This window comes from Erinaceus europaeus, chromosome 10, assembly GCF_950295315.1.
Source record: "Erinaceus europaeus chromosome 10, mEriEur2.1, whole genome shotgun sequence".
NCBI classification, from domain to species: Eukaryota; Metazoa; Chordata; class Mammalia; order Eulipotyphla; family Erinaceidae; genus Erinaceus; species Erinaceus europaeus.
In genome coordinates this window covers 92,070,482-92,091,605 of record NC_080171.1, presented here as the reverse complement: position 1 = coordinate 92,091,605, position 21,124 = coordinate 92,070,482, and the positions used below count along the sequence as shown (strand labels likewise).

Below are 21,124 nucleotides of genomic sequence, written 5' to 3'. Positions count from 1 at the left end.
TATTATTAAATAGAAACAGAGAGAAATTGAGAGGGGAGGGGATATAGAGAGGGAGAGAGACAGAGAGACACCTGCAGTTCTACTTCACCACTCGTGAAGCTTTCCTCCTGCAGGTGGGAACCCGAGTCCTTGCATACTGGTGTGTGCTTAAACAGGTGTGCCACTGCCTGCCCCCCTGTTTTTATTATTATTTAGATTTTTTTCTGGAGACAAAAGGCAGAGAGAGAGAATCAAAGAGACCAAAGCTTCCTTCAGTGTGATGGGGGCCAGGTTCAAACCTGGGTCCAGATGTACCACAGCAGCACACTATCCAAGTGAGATATTTCGCCAGCCCTGGCACCTAATTTTTAAAACCCTCCTAGGAGACTCTAAAGTGCAAGCAAGTTTGAGGATGGGCATATGCCAGGAAGCAGAGGCATTACCTGTAGATCCTCAGGTTCTAGGGGAGCCCATATCCTCCTTTGGGTCCCAAATGCTCCATTTTTCATGTCAGGACATTGATTGGCAACCCCCCAGCAGAGCCCTAGGCCTTGCCCTAGAAGATTCTCACCATACTTGATGGATCATATATTTCCGAGCCAGAAGGGGCTTTATGGGTCATCTTGAGCACCACCTTATTTAAAAAAAAAAAAAAAAAGTTTATTTCTTAGTTAATGAGAGTAAAAGAAGGAGAGACAGAGAGAGAACCAGAGCATCACTCTGGTTCATGAGATGCTGGAGATCGAACTCAGGACACTTCATCTAGTGTGCTACCGACCAGACAATTGATTGGAAGTTGCACTGAAAGCTCCACATGCTGTTGGATAGAATTTCTGGCATTTTTCATAGGAAAAGCCTGGAGGCTGGATCAGAATTCCAAGTAGCTTCAATTTCCAGGCTACCCTTGTCAGGCGAAATCTTCACGTGTTTCCTCTGAACTCGAGATCAGGGATATAAACAAGCAGTGGACACATACCGAGTCTGAGTCTAGTCATGTGGTCTGTGAGTACCAATGCTGCTGTGCAGGTCTGACCCCCCACATCCCCCCTGCCCTGCAGGTCACCTTCATGCTGCTTGACCAGAACAACCGTGAGCATGCCATAGATGCCTTCCGGCCTGACCTGAGCTCAGCATCCTTCCAACGGCCTCAGAGCGAGACCAATGTGGCCAGCGGCTGCCCGCTCTTCTTCCCCCTCAGCCGGCTGCAGTCACCCAAGCACGCCTACGTGAAGGACGACACCATGTTCCTCAAGTGCATCGTGGAGACTAATGCTTAGGGTGGGCCAATAAAGCCACACCTGGCTCCAGAGAGAGCACCGGCTCAAACTGGGGGGGTGGCAGGATGACTGAAGTCCTGCCCTTAGTGCCTAAGATCCCAGGGAATAGTGACAGGCTGGCATGAGCTGAGTGGGTCTGACAGATCTGTGGGGGCCACCATCAGCACGGAGCAGCAGAAACTCAGGCTGGAACCACAGAGCCACAGGATCCAGAAAGAGGGTCCCTCTCTGCTCTGGCCACATACTCAAACAGGGCCCCAGGAGCCCCTGCAAGCCTGAATTACAAGGCAGACTCTGACCCAGCTAGGTTAGGCTCTGGGAACCCAGCCCCAGGCATGGGTGGTGAGTTGGAGATGCATGACTCAAGTTGAGTGAATACATTACCATGCACAAGGACCCAGGTTTGAGGCCTTGCTCCCCAACTATAGTGGGGAAGCTTCAGGAACAGTGAAGCCAGTACTGTAAGTGTCTCTCTGCCTCATTTCCTCTCCCCCTCTCCACTCAATTTCTTTCTGTCCTATCAAATAAAGAAAGAAAAAAAAAATGACTACCAAGAGCAGTAGATTCACCATGCAGGCTAAGCCCTGGCAATAAACCTGACATAGCAATACACCCTACTAGTGAGCTATCTACCTTCACACTCACACTTTTCTTTAAAAATCTCTTTTGAAGTTTTTATTAAGTAACTAGTGTGGGAGTTGGTCCTAACCAAGCCAGATATGCAAAGACCTGGCCAAAACCAGGTGGTCCTGCCAGCTTTGTGGTGGCATCCAAGGCCAGTGCCCTGGCAGGAACCTCCCTTCCAGCCTCCATCTTCTTTTGACCATGAGAAGAAGTGCTCTAGCCTGTCTCTCAGTGGGTTCCAGGAACCCTGACAGAGATACCACACAGGACAGGCAGAGAGAGCAAGGTCCAGTGTCACAGTCCAACTTGTGAGTCACACTTGTGCTCCTGTCACAAAGGCTGCACTTAAGAAATTGTGTGCCTGACTTAAGAAATTCATAGCTCAATGGAGGAAAAACATTCACTGAAACTGGTTAAAGTGCTCAGAGAAAGCTCAGAATCATATGCAGGTCCATTGGGGAAAAGTAGGAAAAAGGCCTAAGGAAGAAGTGACATTTAAACTCAGTTTGAGGGCTGGAGAGACAACATAATGGTTATGCAAATGACTTCTATGCCTGAGGCTCTGAGGTTCAATCCCCTATGAGAGTTTAGCAGTGTTGTGGGGGAAAAGAAAGAAAGAAAGAAAACACCTTAAACTCAGCCTAGAATAGTTTGAGATACAGAAAAGGACATATGAGTACAATAAAGACATAGTGGGAAGGCATCTTGGCTCTTGGGCCTATGAGGTATTATTATTATTATTATTACTGATTTAATAATGATTAACAAGATTGTAAGATAACGGGTACAATTCCACACAGTTCCCAATATCAGAGTTCTGTGTCCCAACCTCTCTATTGGAAGCTTCCCTATTCTTTATCCCTCTCTGGGAGTATGGACCAAAATTCTTTATGGGGTACAGAAAGTGGAAGGTCTGGCTTCTATAATTGCTTCTCTACTAAACATGGACATTGGCAGGTCAGTCCATACCCCCAGCCCGTTTCTGTCTTTCCCTAACGAGGTAGGGCTCTGGAGAAGTTCCAGGACACATTGGTGAGGCCGTCTGTCCAGGGAGGTCAGGATGGCATCATGGTAGCATCTGCAACTTGGTGGTTGAAAAGCAATATAATATAAAGCAAATTATTCAATAGGAATAGGGCAAATGAAACGAGGGGTCTTTGTGTGGGAGGAAGCTTGGAAGTCTTTTTTTTTTTTTTTTTTTGAGTATGTGCCATGTAGTCCATGACTTTAGTATAATTTTTGCCTGAGCCTGATAGTTAGCTTGCAGGTAGGCTGAAAGTATTGTTTGGGAAGATAGAGTCAGAGTTGAGAATAGGAATAGAAAGCTGGATTAGTGCAGAGAGTAGTTCCCAATTCTCTGAAGAGACTCTGGGTCAACATACTCTGACACCCAAGGAAGACTGGTCCTGAAATAAGTGTAGCCTAGAATGTTCCTAGTTGTGACCATGGACTGTGAACTCTGACGGACAGGGACTCAGAGGTTACATAGGCTCTAGTGCTAAACATGGGCTGTAAGTCAGATCAATGGGGTTAAAGGTATGGTATTTAGGGAGTCGGGCAGTAGGGCAGTGGGTTAAGCGCACACGGCACAAAGTGCAAGGACCGGCGTAAGGATCCCAGTTTGATCCCCCGGCTCCCCACCTGCAAGGGAGTCACTTCACAGGCGGTGAAGCAGGTCTGCAGGTGTCTATCTTTCTCTTCTCCTCTATGTCTTCCCCTCCTCTCTCCATTTCTCTCTGTCCTATCTAACAATGACGACAACAACAACAATAATAACTACAACAACAATGAAAAACAACACGGGCAACAAAAATGGAAAATAAATAAATATAAGAAAAATTATTTTAAAGAAAGGTATGGCATTTATATACTCTTCACATATTTGAAAGCTACTCTTGGGCTTATGAGAGTAGATGGTAGCATGCCTAGTTGAGAGCACAAGTTACAGTATGCAAAGATCCTAGGTTCAAGCCCCTGGTCCCCACTTTCAAGGGGGAAGCTTCACAAGCAGTGAAGCAGTGTTGCAGGTATCTCTCTGTCTCTTCCTTTCTGTCTACCCCTCCCCTCTGGATTTCTCTCTGTCTCTATCCAATAAGTAAATAAGTTAAATATTTTTTAAATGTTTAAATATTAAATATTATTTATTAAAATAAATCATTTTAAATAAATTAAGGCCTAAGAGGCCGGAGCCTTGCCCAAAGTCAGATAAGTGGGGGAGGCAGATGAGACTAGAAGTGAGTCTTTGTCCTCCTGTTAACTTTCCTTCTTCCTCAAACTTCATTTTGGCTGATGTCTGTGTCTTCAGCCACAATGAGGTCACTTCTTCTTGGGAGGCTTTGGGTGATAGCAAATCCCTCTGCTCCTGGTCAGAGAACTGACCCTACCAGGCCCAGGCATGGAAACCCCACCAGCACAGGCACAGTAGATACAAACTTATACACAGACTCTTCACATGCCACTAAACTGTAGGCTTCTGTTCTCATTTGTCCACTTACTATGCCATTATAATATTCTAACCATTCATGGTCCAAGATGCAGAGACTAAGAAAAGGGAAATGACAAGCTCAAGCCACTCTGAGTGGTGCAGTCAGCATCACACTCAGGTCTTGTGACCCGAAGCTGGAGCTAACTTCATCACCACTGCTTTCAGATGGAGAAACTGGGGAACAGAGAAGAGAAGGGGCACTCCTGAGATGACAGGCCCCGTCTCCTGGACTCTTCTCTGTTCTGTGTTCCATGGTCAGCAGTGCTCAGATGATCCAGGATTTGTCTTGTGGGCTTAGAGGAGACAGTAGATTCAGAAACCAATTGGTGGGGCATGGTGCCATAACCAGAGTCCCAGGGGAGCAACATACTCTCTGCCTTTAAGCAGTAGGATCCTGGGAAGTCAGACTAGACCAGGTGTCCCCTACTGGTCCCTCTCCCCCTTCTGCACTGCATAGCAGAGACTGGCTATGCCTCAGTTCCCACTTCTGCCGTGGTGGGTGGGAATTCTAACCTCACAGTGTTGCTGTGTAGTAAGAAGATGCCACTGTGTACACTATGGGGTCTCAGCTTCCTAGTCACAGAAACAGGAATGTCATGTGGTTTCAGAGTGCTCAGCTGTCCTGCCTTGTTTTCACAACCCCCAGAATTGTTAGGTTCAGAGTGAATCTGCAGACCACTCTAGCGGAAGGAAGGACAAAGCCTGGTCTCCAGTTCTGAGCCTCGGTCTCCTCATCGGGAAATGGCCAGGCATATGGCTGTGGCTTCTGTGAGGAAAATGAGATGAATGTCCAGGGGCATCTGACATAGTGTCTGAAGAGGGTGTGTCAGCAGTGGCTCCACCCACTCATGCTTCAGCCAGCCTTTAGAATCAGCCCTACACATACCCGGCTGTGCTGTGGCAGCCAGGGACTCCACCATGGAGCCCCAGGTTCCTGACTCCATCCAGGAGGAGAAACCAGACAAAGTTAAAGAAAAAGTGGTCTGGGAAGTTGGTTGGACACCTGAATGCAAACTCCAAGATTTTTGTTTACTTCACTATTTCAAATTGCTTTTCTATAGTAAAGCAACAGGATCCTTGTGATTCCAGAGAGACACTGATCCTTTCTCTGGGGTCAGTTGGAAGAAAGCTGCTCAAACCCCCTTCCCACCCCATCCCCCATCCTCTCGTGCAGGATAAATGACTTAGTTCTTGGAGGACTCTCACTCCACTGGCTGGCTTTGGCCAAACCCTGGTTGAAGGCAGCAGCATTGAGAGGCCCTCTTCCGGGGAATGGGGGGTGAGGAGCCCCTGCAAGTTCCAGGAAAAGGCGTCTGGGGGCGCAGAACCTCGGGCTTGGAACTGTGGTAGGTAGGGGCACTGAGCAGGGCAGGACTGGAGGGCTCTGGCCCTTGGCCCTGTTCTCCTGTGAGGCCCTCACCCGCCTCTCCCTGCAGGAAGGCACATTTATTTGTGCTTATTTATTGCCTGTCTCGTCCACTGTCCTGTGTGCTGGGATGTTGATCACTGATTCCCAAGACTGGCACAGTTCCTGAAAACAAGTAGTTGTCAGGAGGTTTTGATAAGGGAAAGCCTAATGAAGGACTTATTGGTAGAAGGTTTGGGGGATCATCCCCAACAAAACAAAACAGAGAAAACTTCCTGGGTCAGAGCAATAGCTCACTGGAGGGGCATGTGCTTTGCAGCTCCAGTTCCAGCCCATCCTCCCGTCTCCCATCCTCCCATATCTCCAAACTCAGTGGCCAGTCACCTAACTCAAGTTGGACGTGCTAAGATCGACCCAGTCTGGAAAACAGAAATTTCCCATGAGTGGTCATCCCACTTCCGGTTATCTTGTCCATCTCCAAAACTCTCTCCCTTTACACTGTCTGAACTGGAAGACGCTTTGAAGAGGGTTAAACCGGGAACAGCTGCTGGCTATGATAACATCACCCCAGAACTCATTCTTAACCTGGGCCCCACGGCAAAGAAGTGGCTCGCTTCATTCCTGTCCCACATCTTGGAATCTGAGTCTATGCCCAAAGTTTGGCGTCGTGCAAAGATTATAGCGGTTTTGAAACCAAAGAAAGACCCAACACTGGCTGCCAGCTATAGACCAATTTCTCTCCTCTCCGTGTGTTACAAACTCCTTGAGAGGCTGCTTCTGTCACGTATTTCTCCTCTTACAGAGAAATTCCTATCACCCGCCCAAGCTGGTTTCCGCCCAGGAAGATCTACCTGCGAACAAGTCCTGGCCCTCTCAACTTACATTGAAAATGGATTCCAGAAGAATTTAAAGACGGGTGCTGTCTTTGTTGATCTCACAGCAGCCTATGACACGGTCTGGCACCGTGGTCTCCTGGTCAAGATCTCAAGATGCCTGCCTCCATGGGTGGCCAACACTATATCGTTTCTTCTCCAAAACAGAAGATTCCGGGTACATCTAGGTGACAAGTCTAGCAGATGGAGACCTGTCTCAAGTGGCCTCCCCCAGGGCTCTGTTCTGGCTCCTACGCTATTTAATATTTACATCAATGACCTCCCAGAAACTTCTTCAAGGAAGTTCATCTACGCCGATGACATCTGCTGTGCAACTCAGGCATCAAAGTTCGACATCCTCGAGGAAACACTCACGAAAGACATGTCTCTGATATCTGATTACTGTAAAAAATGGCAACTAATTCCTAGCACTGCAAAAACGGTATAATCTGTTTTCCATCTACACCATGCCTCAGCCTCGCGTGAGCTTAATGTGCAGCTTGGCGATACGAGAATCCGGCATGAAGCCCAGCCAGTCTATCTTGGCGTTACTCTCGATCGCACTCTGTCATTTCACAAACATCTCATAAAAACTGCAGCAAAGGTGGGCGCGAGGAATAACATCATTGCAAGACTGGCCAGCTCCTCATGGGGCGCGAGCGCTTCCACACTACGATCATCATCTCTGGCATTATGCTATTCCACTGCAGAATACTGTGCCCCAGTATGGTTCCGTAGCCCCCATGTCCACTTGGTCGATTCCAAATTATATTCCTCCATGAGGGTAATTTCTGGAACCATCCATTCCACCCCGGTTCCATGACTGCCAGTTCTTAGCAACATTGCCCCGCCAGATATTCGTCAGGATGCAGCATCATCTAAGTTCATTTCCCACATCTACGCTATACCGGACCTGCCAATATACGCGGATATCTTCGCCCACCCTGTCCAACGCTCGACGTCTCGTCACCCAATCTGGTCCCCTACGCCTACACTGAACTTCTCTGTTCCAGACTCTTGGAAACAGAGTTGGCAGTCAGCTGAGGTAAAGAACAAACACCTCATCACAGACCCCTGCAAACGTCAACCCGGCTTTGACCTAGCACGTTATGATTGGGCCCTCCTCAATCGCTATCGAACAGGCCATGGCCGGTGCGCCGCTATGTTCCATCGCTGGGGAGCCAGAGATGACCCGAACTGCCCCTGCGGCTCCAGACAGACTATGACCCACATAGTCAACGACTGCCACCTCTCCAGATTCAAAGGAGGTCTCGAAACTTTACATCAGGCTCAACCTGATGCTGTTGACTGGCTACGGAAGAAGGGCAAACGCTAGAAGAAGAAGAAGTTCCAGCCCAGGTATCACATAGTTAAAAAACTATGGTAGCATTAGGGGGGAGCTCAGGCTCTGCTTCCATGTCTTTCTCTTTTGGCCTCTGTCTGAGCAATTAAATTGTGTGTGCATGAGGCCCAGACTACGTTAAAACCAACAAACCAAACCGAACCTACAAGACAAAACAAGCACAACACAAACCCAGAGTGCTTTTCTGGGGACAGTCAGTGTGATAGGATTCATAGCCATCGAAACTGAGTACTCGGGAACTTTGCCATTTAGCTTTGCCAGTGAGGACAATGGGCCTCAGAGCTGCTAAGGTGACTTGCCCAGGGTGACACAACTAACTAAACGGTGGGAAGCTAGGAAACAAGATTCCATGCTCAGTGTTTTCTCCTCTTTCTGAGCTTCTGCAGAAAGTTTGACAGTCCCCTCCCCACAGCATTCCAAAACCAGTCACACTAAGACTTCTGGAGTTATTAAGACTCATAAAGAAATTGTCCCCTCAAGAAATCAACGCACGCTGTAGCAGGGGAGATGCCATAGTGGATAGAGTATTAAATCCTCAAACACAAGGTCCTGAGTTTGATCCCTGGCAATGCACGTGCCAGAGGAATACTCTGGTTCTCCTTTTTATCATTAAGTATGAATAAATGAAAGAAAGAAAGGGGAGAGAAGGAAAAGCATAGAAATCTCCAGAAAACTCTGCTTCAATATTTTTCTCACATTTTATTTTTATTTATTTATTTGCTTCCGGGCTTACAACTGGGGCTTGGTGCCTGCATTATGAATCCACTACTCCTGTGGCCATTTTATTTATTTATTTATTTACTTATTTCTTTTGGATAGGACAGGGAGAAATTGAGAGGGGAGGGGAAGATAGAGAGGGAAAGAAAAAGATAGACACCTGTAAACCTACTTCACCACTTGTGAAGCAACCCCACTTCAGATGGGGAGCCAGGGCTCCAATCAGGATCCTTGTGTGGGTCCTTACACTTTGTTACTATGTGCGCTTAACCCGGTGCACCACTGCCTGGCCCCTCCTCACATTTTATTAACGTACAAAATACATGCTTTTGAGTTTTGAGGCATATGGAAACATGCTTGTCTTAAAGAAGAGCCTGTGGTTTTTATATTGTGTTTATGGGAGGACTACTGTGGATGGTTTGATGGGTCCATTAGCAGCCTCTTTGGGTAAAGCCCTCCAGTTACAACTAGGATGTCTGTTACTACTATATTTAATACTGGCCTTAAAGCTGTAGCCATTGCAATAAGATTAAAGCAAGCAAGTGGTAGGAGAAAAATGCTACTATGTAGGACTCTCACATTGGAATTTATATTAAGTAGTCTATTATTTCTTTAAATTACTTTTTTATTTTTTAAACATTTTTTATATTTATTTATTCCCTTTTGTTGCCCTTATTGTTGTAGTTATTCTTGTTGTCATCGTTGTTGGATAGGACAGAGAGAAATGGAGAGAGGAGGGGAAGACAGAGAGGGGGAGAGAAAGACAGACACCTGCAGACCTGCTTCACTGCCTGTGAAGTGACTCCCCTGCAGGTGGGGAGCCAGGGCTCGAACCGGGATCCTCATACCGGCCATTGTGCTTTGCACCACATGCGCTTAACCCACTGCACTACTGCCCGACTCCCTCTATTATTTCTTTAATAAATAAGCAGAAGATATTTAATAGTTGAAATGTCTCAAGAAGTAATTATTTTATAGATGTGCATTGTTTAATCTATTGGCATTATTTCCATCTTTTTGTTTTATTTATAAGAAAATTGAAGTTCATAGATGACAAGTAACTTGTCTGTGTTTATTTACCAGATGTCCTTGTGACGCCAAGGCTGGAGATAAAAAGCTATACTAATATAAAAAGGATCTATTTGTCCATCTTTAAAATCAAGAGAAGTTACTGAAACTATTAGAATTAGCTAGTGAATTCAGTAAAGTGAGTAGATATAAAAGGCAGTTACAATAAAATAATATTTTATTAAAAAATTTAAAAATGGGGCCAAGTGGTGGCACGCCTGGTTGAGCGCACATGTTACAATGCACAAGGACCCAGGTTCGAGCCCCCAGTACCCCCTGCAGGGGAAAAGCTTCACAAGTGGTGAAGCAGTGCTGCTGATGTCTCTCTGTCTCTCATCCTCTCTATCCCTCCCTTTCCTTTCGATTTCTGTCTCTATCCAGTAAATAAAGATAATTTTAAAAAATTAAATATTTTATTTACCTACGGGTAGAGAAAGAGAAGCTGAGATGGAAGGGGAAGACAAGAGAGGGAGAGACAGAGAGACACCTGCAGCATTGTTTCACTATTTTTTATGCTTCCCCCCTACAGATGGGAGCTGGGAGCTTGAACTCAGGTCCTTAAACATGGTAACAGTTTCTGGGTCAAGGACATAGCATAATTGTTATGCAAAAGACCTCTGTACCTGAGGGTTGGAGGTCCAAGTTCAAACCCTAGCACCACGAAACACCAGAGTTTAGCAGTGTTTTGGTTGAGAAAGAAAAAGTACAAAAAAATTAGTCCACTCCCCTTCTTCACCAAAAAAAAAAAAAAAAAAGCAACCTAGAGAGTTGGGGAAGAAAGTGTGAAATCTAAGCTCTTACCTTGAAAGGTACATAGAGATAACTACATTTCAGAATATTTGTCTGCTATAAAGCATGGAGATCTGAAGATAGACTTAAAAGTGAGTGATGAGAAAGGGGGAAACTCATTATCTCAGCCATCTCAGCCTTTAAGTTTCTGTGCATACAGCCAGTCATTTCTTGGTCTTGTTGTTAATAGAACATTTAGGGAGTCCGGCGGTAGTGCAGTGGGTTAAGCGCACGTGGCATAAAGTGCAAGGACCGGAGTAAGTAAGTTTGAGCCCCTGGCTCCCCACCTGCAGGGTGGTTGCATCACAGGCAGTGAAGCAGGTCTGTAGGTGTCTCTTTCTCTCCCCCTCTCTGTCTTCCCCTCCTCTCTCCATTTCTCTCTGTCTTATCCAACAACGACAACAATAATTACAACAATAAAAAACAACAATGTCAACAAAAGGGAATAAATAAATATTAAAAAATAGAACATTTATACCAGGCATTGTCCACAGGTCTCCCATCCTTAAAGTAATAAACTTGCATAAAAGAAGAATGTTCCTCTCATAACAGGTTTTTAGAATCATTTGTTCACTAGACATTTTGCACACCCCAGTTGATGCTGATGGTCTTAGCTGGGGTGGGGGTGGGGACATACTTTGGGAACTCTGTCAGACACAGCAGTGCCCCCTGGGATAAATTGTCAGCCTTTAGGCAGACCTCCAGTTCATCAAAGATCACTTCCTCTGGCAAGGGTAGCTGATGAATTGCTGTCTCCAGATTGCTATTTGAAGCTTACTTCCCTGACTATTCCCTGATGTCCTCTTCTCTGAGCAAAACCCCCAAGATACTCCTTTATGAACACCCCCTGAACACCGCAGCAAGACAGCTTCCTAAATTGGCCGTGCGTCCATCAAACACTTGATGGTGAGTGACCACCATGCATGCATGATTCATTTGCTTTCCTGAGTGATCGCCAGGGGAAGGGCTGGACTGGGCCAGGGAAGGAACTGGAAAGCTTGGAGAAACACTGCTGGAGGTTCTGGAAAAGGTAAACACAGACCTAGGGCTGGGAAGTCTGAGTTGAGTGATGAAGGTTTCAGGGCGGGGTCTTCAGCATCTGCCTGAACATGAAGGGAAGGGAAGGTGGCATTGTCTCCACTGTCACCACTGCCACCAAGGGTTCCCAGTGCACGGTAAACAAGCCTGGGACAGAAAACTGAGGAAACCCAGGGCTTCCCCAAACCACATCCTTTTTATTCCCCCAGTGGGAGCCTGTGGTTTCTTTGTCAGACTAAGTAGCAAGTTTGTGCAGGATGAGTTTCCTGACTCATGTTGCACATCTTATTAGTTACGCAATTAAATCATGAGAGTGATCTTTTATTAATAATCACAACTGCTTTTTTTTTTTTAAGATTTTTTATTTGTGGCTGAGGAAATGGCACAATGGATAGGGCTCAGGTATCTCAGGTGTGAAGTACCAAGATGAACCCCTACCACTGCATGTGCCAGAGTGATGCTCTGGTCCTCTCTCTCTCTCTCTCTCTCATAAATAAATACAGCTTTTTGGATGTTTCTTTTTTTATTTTAAGGCAGAGACCAGAGCACTGCTCAGTTCTGGTTTACTGTGGTTCTGGGGATTAAAATTTAAAAGACCCTTCTGGGGTCCCAGGCATACAAGTCCTATGCTATCTATTGAGCTGTTCCCAAGGCACATAACTGCTATTTAGTGTTATCTCATATACCAGGGACTTCATGTGCATAATCTCCTTCATTCCCCCAGTGACTCCTACAAATGGGTGCTGAGATTATCCCCATTGTGCAGATGAAGAAACTGAAGCTAAGAGAGATTAAATACTTGCCCAAGAACCTAGTCTCAAGGAAATAACAGGGCTGTCATCTCTCACCTCAAAACAGTCACTTTCCACTCTATCATCCTGCCCCTTGTTTCCTGAACACCTGCTCTGTGTAAGGCCCTGCATGGGACCACAAGATGAATCATTCAAGTAGTCATTGATTCAATAACAGAAAAAAATGTTGAACACTTAACTGTTTGGCAGGGGCTTAATTATTTATAGCATGCCTTTTCCCAGAAAGCACTTAACATAACTTCTTTACTTGATATATGGAAGAGGCAAATGTGAAAGGCACAGTCAGGTGATGAGTGACATGGGAAACAGAAGTTATACAGGTCAGAAGAAACATGGAATTAGGCACACAAAATGCAGACCTGGAGGCCCCAAATGTTACAGAGACAGGTTATAAGTTGTCCTCTTAATGAAAACCAATCCCAATGTGGTTCAGTGTCCATAAGACACTAACAAACCAGTAACTGAAGTGAAACTTGATTCTTACAGGACTTGAGACTAGAGAGCCCTTTCTCTAGTGAGTTGGCATGAATGAGGCACTGTCAAATGAATGAGCTTAGTAAGGTGAATTGTCGTCCCCCACCAATGGCACATTTACTGCACGTACAGCACAAGTCTCTGGGGCTGTTTCCTTTACCCCCTCCACTGGCCTAAGTCCCAAAGCAGAAAACAGGGAGAAAATGACAGGCAAGCAAGGAAAAAAAAATTCTTGTAGCTTGGTTTATAGGAAACGAATTGGCAGTTTGCTAGTGAAATGAAGTTCACAGGTAAACATAGGTCCAAGGCCTGTGGGGATTTTTTTAATCAGTTGTCAACTTTTTATTTACTTATTTTAGGTAGAGACAGAGAAACCAAGAGGGAAGGGAAAATAGACAGACAGACAGACAGACAGAGCAGCCTGCAGCACAGCTTCACTGCTCATGAATATTCCCTTCTGCAAGTGTGGACCAGGTTTTGAGCTGATGTCCTTGTGCTTTGTAACATGTTCACTCTACTAACTGTGCTATCACCTGGCCCCAGTTGTCAGGTTTAAACAGGTATTACATAAAAATCTAGATTTGGGGAGTTGGGCGGTAGCGCAGCGGGTTAAGTGCATGTGGTGCAAAGTGCAAGGGCTGGCGTAGAGATCCTGGTTTGAGCCCCTGGCTCCCCACCTGCAGGGGAATCGCTTCACAGGTGGTGGAGCAGGTCTGCTGGTGTCTATTTTTCTCTCTCCTCCCCCTCTGTCTTCTCCTCTCTCCATTTCTCTCTGTCCTATCCAACAACAACATCATCGATAACAATAATAACCACAACAACGATAAAAGAACAAGGGCAACAAAAAGAGAAAAAAATAGTTTCCAGGAGCAGTGGATTCATGGTGCGAGCACCAAGCCCCAGTAATAACCCTGGAGGCAAAAAATATCTAGATTTGGGTGGTCTATGGTCTCTTGAAACAACAATATGATTTGACAGCAGGGGGCTCAGATAGACTAGAACTGAGCACAATGCCAGTCCCCTGTTGCTACCCCCCCCCCCACACACACACACACACTGGTTCCTTTCATTTCTAATGTCCCTGCCTAACTTTGCAAGTCACCAGGAGCTTATGGACCCCACTTGAGGTTATTTTGAATGTGACACTTTCTAGTGCAATAGAACCTCCCAGTCTTGAGCTTGCAGTGTTGGTGGGGATTTGTCTCAGGTCAGGCTCCCAAGATTTGGAGTGGGACAGACTGGCTTCTTTCTAATCTGTGGTTGTGATGCAGGTAGTTTCTCCTAAAAGGGTACTTAGGGGTGATTGTAGTTTTGCATAACTTTTTCAGCAATGTCAATTCAAATAAATGGATGAAAAGTGGCTTTGCAACACTTTTTTTTTTCTCTTTTTCTGCTAGGGTGTTGGTACTTGCACTATTCCACCAATTTGGTATACTATTACCACTGCTACTACTACTGCTGCTGCTGCTGCTGCTGCTGCTGCTGCTGCTACTCATTCTTCTCCTCCTTACTTTCTTTTGTTTTCACATAAAGGCTAAAAGGAAGAGAGAAGGGCTGAGGAGATAGCATAATGGTTATGCAAAACACTTTTCATGCCTGAGGTCCCAGATTCAATCCCTAGTACAAGTAGTGTTCCCAAGGGGAGAAAGAGAGAGGGGAGAAGAGAAGAAGGAGGGGAGGGGAGGGGAGGGGAGGGGAGAGGGGAGGGGAGGGAGGGAAGGGAGAAGAGGGGAGGGGAGAGAGGAGGGGAGGGAGGAGAGGGGAGAGGAGAGGAGGGAAGGGGAGAGGGGAGGGGAGGGGGGAGGGAGGGAAGGGAGGGGAGGGAAGAGGAGAGGAAAGGGGAGGGGAGGGGGGAAGGGGAGGAGAGGGGGAGGCGGGAGGGGAGGGGAGGGGAGGAGAGGAGAGGAGAGATACAAGTGCTGTTCTAATGCTACTGAACCCTCCCTTTTGTATGGTCTTCCTATATGGTGGCTGGGCACTGGATTCAAACTTGGGTCTTTGCACACAGCAAAGTGTGCACTCCTGACTGAGCTATTTCCAAGTTCCTCAATACAATTTTTGGCCAATGCAATGGGGTTGTGAGTTCAAGGCTCTGATTCCTGACAGTTGCCCAGAGTGCAGTTTTTCCACATTGCTGGGACAATCTTGATTAAAGTGCTGTAAATTACAATGCAGATTAGAACCACCTGGGGAATGTTCCAGCCTGTGTCTCCCCCCTCCAGCTTCGTGCCCCCAGCCCCAAACCCAGACCATTTTACAGACCAATTACCAATTAAATCAGAATCTTTGTGGATTAAGAACAAAATCACCGGGAGTCAGGCGGTAGCGCAGCGGGTTAAGCACACATGGCGCAAAGCACAAGGACGAGGCATTAGGATCCAGGTTTGAGCCCCTGGCTCCCCACCGTGAAGCAGGTCTGCAGGTGTGTATCTTTCTCTCCCCCTGTCTTCCCCTCCTCTCTCCATTTCTCTCTGTCCTATCCAACAATGACGCCATCAATAACAACAACAATTAAAAAAAAAAAAAGGCAACAACAGGGAAAATAAATAAATATTTAAAAAACAAGCACCATCATTGTTTTAAAGCTCTGTGGTGACTTTCGAGCTTAGAGTACCCCCAACTGTGAGAGACAGGGATTAAAAAGGAGCCCCAGGTGGAAGAAATAACTCACCCAGGTTAAGTAATACACCCCCTGAGAGGTGCTATGACAACTGAGGAAGCCTTCATGAGGTAGAGTTCTCCCTCTGTCTGTGAAATTTTTAAGGCCCTGGTTTCACAAAATAAATAAATGAAATGAAACCTTTTCCCATCTTGTATTAACTATAAAGATCTAAAGATGAGCAAAGCTTGATGGAAGAAAAAATGATAGGAAGGGCTTACAGGTGATGAGTACTCTGGGGAGCCCAGGAAGGACACCTAACCCAGCCTGAGGACTCAGCCTGTCCAACATCCACCCTCCATCCTCCAGAGAAGAGGCCTGGAGTCAGTTTGAGAAATAAATACCATTCAGCCGCAGAAAGAAGGGAAAGGAAAATCCCAGCCAAGACCAGGGTACAGTCCAAGGCTCTGAGGCCAGCGTGGAGTGGGGGAGGAGGTGGAGCTGAAGGCTGTCTGGCACAGCTGGATCAAGATGGGGGTAGGGAGTCTGAGAAGAGGCCATAGAAGCAGGAAGGGGTCACATCATAAAAGACCTTGCACTCCAAACCAAGGAGCTTAACCTAGACCCTGATACTAGAGGGACTCTCTAGAGGGCTTAAGCCCAGGAGTCAGTCACAGGGAGAAACTAATGCGTGCTGCTCTGGGGTTACCAAAGAGAGCTTTTTGGAGGTGTTCCAGAGGAAGGGGAGGAGTGTGGGCATTCTGATTAGACACTAAAGTTTAAAATCTGAAACCCCCTTCCCACCCTCACACCCTTTGAAAACATTTGAATCACAGACTGCCTGTGTTAAAGATGTGTTTGTTATTTGAAAGCTGTGTTTTCTCGTTAACAGATTCTGGGCCCTATCCTTTGACCGGGAACCAGAAAGAAATGAAAGATGCATCCTCTTGCCCAGAGAACTGAGGGCCACCCCGGGGTTTTGGGTAATTCTGTTCTCTCTTCTCTAACAACTTCGCATTTTTTAACTGGTCCAAACTTTCAGGATATTTTTATGGGTTGCCCCCAGGCCAGCTGGAAGCTTTTTTTCCATAAACTCTCCCTAAGACAAGTAGCCAGGTTTCACATATTAAAATGAAAACGTCAAAAGAGTCGTTAAAAAAATAAATAAGACAGACCTCAGCCTCATCCAAATCCAACAGCATCTGCCTAATCGTGTTTTACCCCTGCAAAGCTGATTGTCGAGTTAGAAGGCTAACAGTAATTACTTGATCACTTATTTATTTGTCCACTCAGTTAACACTTACTCGAGGCCTGGCATCTATTAGGTGCCGGTCCTGGAGCTGGGCATCAAGATGAAAAGATGCCTCAAGCATGATTGCTCCAACCCATTGCCTTCTGTAGCACAAAATATTCATGTGCAGTTTTGTGAGTTGTATGAACCACTAACAGATATAACATGAAAGGGTGTCTCACTATGACAGTGAGACTTCCGGTCACTAGCAGGCCATTTCTATTTTAGTCTTGGGGGATTCACAAAGTTACATGTGAAGTTTTACCTGCAAGGCTCTGTGTGCCCTGTTTCTGCATTATTCAAGGGCCAATTCTATAAGGTGATGTATTATATTCATTAATTTTACAGGACTTGTTCACTTGCTTATGGAACTGCTCATCTACAGGACAAGGCCTGGAAGAACTCAGGAGTTAATGTTGCTGCCTTGACACTGAATTTTGTCTTCACCGGGAAGCCTCAATTTTTGCTCCCCAGCCCTTCAACTGATCAGGTGAGGCCCACACCCATTATCAAGAGCAGTCTTGACTTAAATGCGCAGATTGTTGGTGTCAGCCACAGCTACAAAATATCTTTCCGGCCACACCTAGATTAGACTAAATAACTGACTACTGGAACCCAGCCAAGTTGACACCCAAAATGAAGATGAGGTGTAGCCCTTGTGGTTGTCACATGAGGCTGCTACAAGCAGGATAGACCAGTTCTCAAAGAAACAATCTAACTGGCACTAGATCATCTCTGGCTAGATGGCGAGTGTGGCTCCTGGTCCACACTAACAGTCTGTAGGCACAAGCTAGGGTTGGCCGTGCAGGATCTAGGAATACATATATTGTGTCTGCTTTCCCTGTGAAGGCACAGACTAAGTCCCTTGCCGCAGAAGACTGTTCCTGTCTCTTTCTTCATTTTCTCCAGCTTCATTGTCTCCAGCTGCTTTCGAATCTCTTGGTTTAGGCTTGATGTTGGGATAGACTCTACCTGCCATCCCCATCAACTTCACATAAGTGTCATGGCCCCTTCCCTGAATATCCACTGCTCAGGATTCCCCACCACCACCACCACCCTCTCAACCACTTCCCGTCTAGGGTCACCATACCCTAGGGTCACATACCCTGGCTTGTCACTGCCTAACAGGTGGGGTCCAGATCCCAGTGGGCTGAGCCTCATCTGCAGTGAAGAACTCTGAGCTAAAGGATCCTGCCTGAGGGTGTCTTCCACATAAACTGGGCTCTCTCCATGCAGTCCTGGAGGGTGGAGGGTAGATAGCATAATGGTTATGCAAAGAGACTAGACTCTCATGCCTGAGGCTCCAAAAGCCATGCAGTCCTGGCCCAGATGTTTTCTCTCTGAGAGGGAAGCATATGGGACCTTGTAATCTTGGAGAAAATGGATTTTTTTCCTAACTATTTTATTTTATTTTTAATGAGAGAGAAAAAAAAAATAGAGACCAGAGTACTGCTCAGCTCTGGCTTTTGGTGGTGCTGAGGATTGAACCTGGGACCTCAGAGCCTCAGGCATGAAAACTCTTTGCATAAACATTATGCTGTTTCCCCAGCCTGGAGGAAATGATTTTAAGACACAGATGTGCATGGTCCTAGCTCAATCTTTTGAACCTGCTGCCCCACTTTCAGCCCAAAAGTTAAGCAGCAGAACAGATAAGAGAGAAAAGACAGTCTTTCAAAAAAAGTATTAGTGGTTTAATTGTGCTTTACAAGATTATAAGATTACCGGAGTATAGTTCTACACCATACCCACCACCAAAGTTCTGTCACCACCAGACAACCCCTATGGTTCTCAAGAAGACTTAGACACACTTTTCTATTTCTTACTTTTTTGTTCTTATTGCTACTTTTAATGCTCTATATTCCATATATGAGCAAAACCATTTGGCAGTTGTCCTTCATCTTTTTACTTACTTCATTAAGCACAATCATCTCAAGTTCCATCCATTTTGTCCCATAGGACACAATATCATCTCTTCTTAATGGCAGAATAATATTCCAGTGAATATATACCCCGTAATTCCTTTATCCAGTCATTTTTCAGTGGGCATATAGGTTGTTTCTATACTTTTGTGTAATTGTGAACAATGCAGCTATGAACATAGGGGTGTATATGCCCTTCAAATTAATATATACACATCCTTTAGATATATGCATAGAATAAGTGTTGCTGGATCATAAGATATGAGAAAAATCAGTCTTGAGAGTTTCTTTTGAAAGCAGCAAAAGGGTGAATAATATCTTTAATTAGCCATGGAATTCTAGTGGCAGAATCACAGCCCCTCCAAGCTGAAAGAGGTTCTAAAAACACTTAAAAATGCTCCACCCAGGCAGGGGCTTTCTCTGAAGTTTATGAGAATGTCACATATCACAGAACACTAAACCAGAAACATCTTAAAATAAATTTTGGCAATAGAAAAACTCAAGAGGACTGTTGGAGACTTGACAAAAGCAGCATGACTCAAATCTCTGGGCAGGAAGGCAGAGACCTTAATGAAAATAAAGACTCAGCTGCTGGTTTACCACTTGATTTATTTTATTTTTACTTTTCGATAGAAATGGAGAGAAATTAAGAGGGAAGTGGTAAATAGAGAGGGAGAGGTGAGAGAGATACCTCCAGCACTGTTACTTATGCAGTTTCCCCCTTACAGGTGGGGACCATGAGTTTGAACCTCAGTCCCTGTACACTGTAATGTGTGCACTCTATCAGCTGTGCCGCCATCCAACCCTTACCACTTGATCTTGAATAATTTTTTCCCGAATAATCTTAGCAAATCTCACCATCCACGTATCAGTTTCCTATCTGAAAATGAGGAGCCAGGTGGCTCGACTTGGGCAGTTTTCTCCAGTTATGGTGACTGCTCCATGCTGAGTCGTGTGTCTAATCTTACACATATCATGGATCTCAGTTTCCTCATCTGAAAAATAGGGGCAGGGGCCAGATGATGGCACACCTGGTTGAGTGCACATATTACAGTGTACAAGGATCCAGGTTCAAGCCTCCAGTCCCCACCTGCAAGTGGTGAAGCAGTGCTGCGGGTGTTTCTCTGCCTCTCTCTGTATCTCCTCCTTCCCTCTAAATTTCTGCCTATTTCTATCAAGTTAATCAATTGAATTCTTTTCAGAATAGAAGCTCGCAATGCTCATGTTGAGAGTTACTGTGGAGATAGGAGATGTGAGAGGAGTGTATGTGAACTTCAAAGAACTAAGTCATACATGAAGTGTTAGAAGAAGATCAAATAGTATCGTTTGATGACTCTAAGGTGTCTGAAGTTGCAGAACTAAGAAGCAGTATTCCTGGGAGCAGAAGAACATGGATATTCAAAGAGGTAATACTAGCATTGTGAAACTTAGGACCCTGCATTTGGTGTGCTACCCATTCACACTGGTGACTACTTAGATAAGCCTCCTATCACAATTCTGCGATTCAGAGGCATCAGACCTCTGGATACACCCATTTTTACCATGATCCATACAAATAATCATATTATATCCCCCTATGTTCTCTTGTGTGCTCCTCTGATTATTTTTTGTCATTTTTATTATTACTACTATCTTTATTTATTGGATAGAGACCATCAGAAATCAAGAGGGTAGGGGAAGATAGAGAGGGAGAGAGACAGAGAGACACCTGCAGCTCTGCTTCACCACTTGCAAAGCTTTTCCCCTGCAGGTGGGGACCAGGGGCTTGAACCTGGGTCCCTGTGCATTGTGACATGTGCATTCAACCAGGTGCGCCACCACTAGGCCCCCTCCTCTGATTATTTCTTGTGCATTTATTGTTTGCCTCTTTCACAGAATACCCATCATGGGGGCTGGTCCCCAGAAAGCAGTTCCTGTACATTTCCTCTTGCCCCTGCATGCCCAGGTTGGCTCTGAATGCTCAGGAAGCTCATAGGATTGATTCATGGATTTCTGGCTCCCAGTAAAGATGCTTTATGAATACTGAGGTTCACCAATAGAATGGTTCCTCTGTATGCTTTAATGAAGAGATAACTGGAAAAAATATCTTCCTGGCTGAGTGGTGGCGCACCTGGTTGAGCACACATACCAGGGTTCAAGCCCCTGGTCCCCACCAGCAGGGGGAAAGTGACACAAGTGGTGAAGCTGTGCTGCAGATGTCTCTCTGTCTCTCTCCCTCTCCCTTCTTCTCAATTTCTGGCTGTCTCTATCCAATAAATAAATAAATAAAACTAAAAAAAAAAGAAAATTTCTCTCTCATGCGTGAGGCTCCAAAGCCCCAGGTTCAATCCCCCGCACCACCATAAGCCAGAGCTGAACAGTGCTCTGGTTAAAAGAAAAAAAAAAAAAAAGATTAAAAAAAAAAAGAAAATTTCTTTATACACCTCTTAAAGTATCTTCTGTGAAGTGGCA

At 45.5% G+C, this 21,124-nt stretch overlaps 1 protein-coding gene and 1 long non-coding RNA gene across 9 annotated transcripts in view; both read left to right on the top strand.

The window, feature by feature from the left end:
* Positions 1-2,506, top strand: part of TRAF1 (TNF receptor associated factor 1) — a 32,316-nt gene extending 29,810 nt beyond the window's left edge. For all 8 annotated transcript variants that reach the window (XM_016185008.2, XM_060200061.1, XM_060200062.1 and 5 more), the window contains one exon: positions 1,038-2,506. In XM_016185008.2, coding sequence (XP_016040494.1) covers positions 1,038-1,256 — 219 coding nt within the window. In that variant the 3' untranslated portion in view covers positions 1,257-2,506. The remainder of the gene's footprint in view (positions 1-1,037) is intronic.
* A 13,873-nt stretch (positions 2,507-16,379) lies between these two features.
* On the top strand, positions 16,380-20,073 carry LOC132540765 (uncharacterized). The gene is made up of 3 exons (XR_009551909.1): positions 16,380-16,446; positions 17,103-17,244; positions 19,876-20,073. It is a non-coding gene; the product is annotated as an uncharacterized LOC132540765 (long non-coding RNA).
* The last annotated feature ends 1,051 nt before the right edge of the window (positions 20,074-21,124 follow it).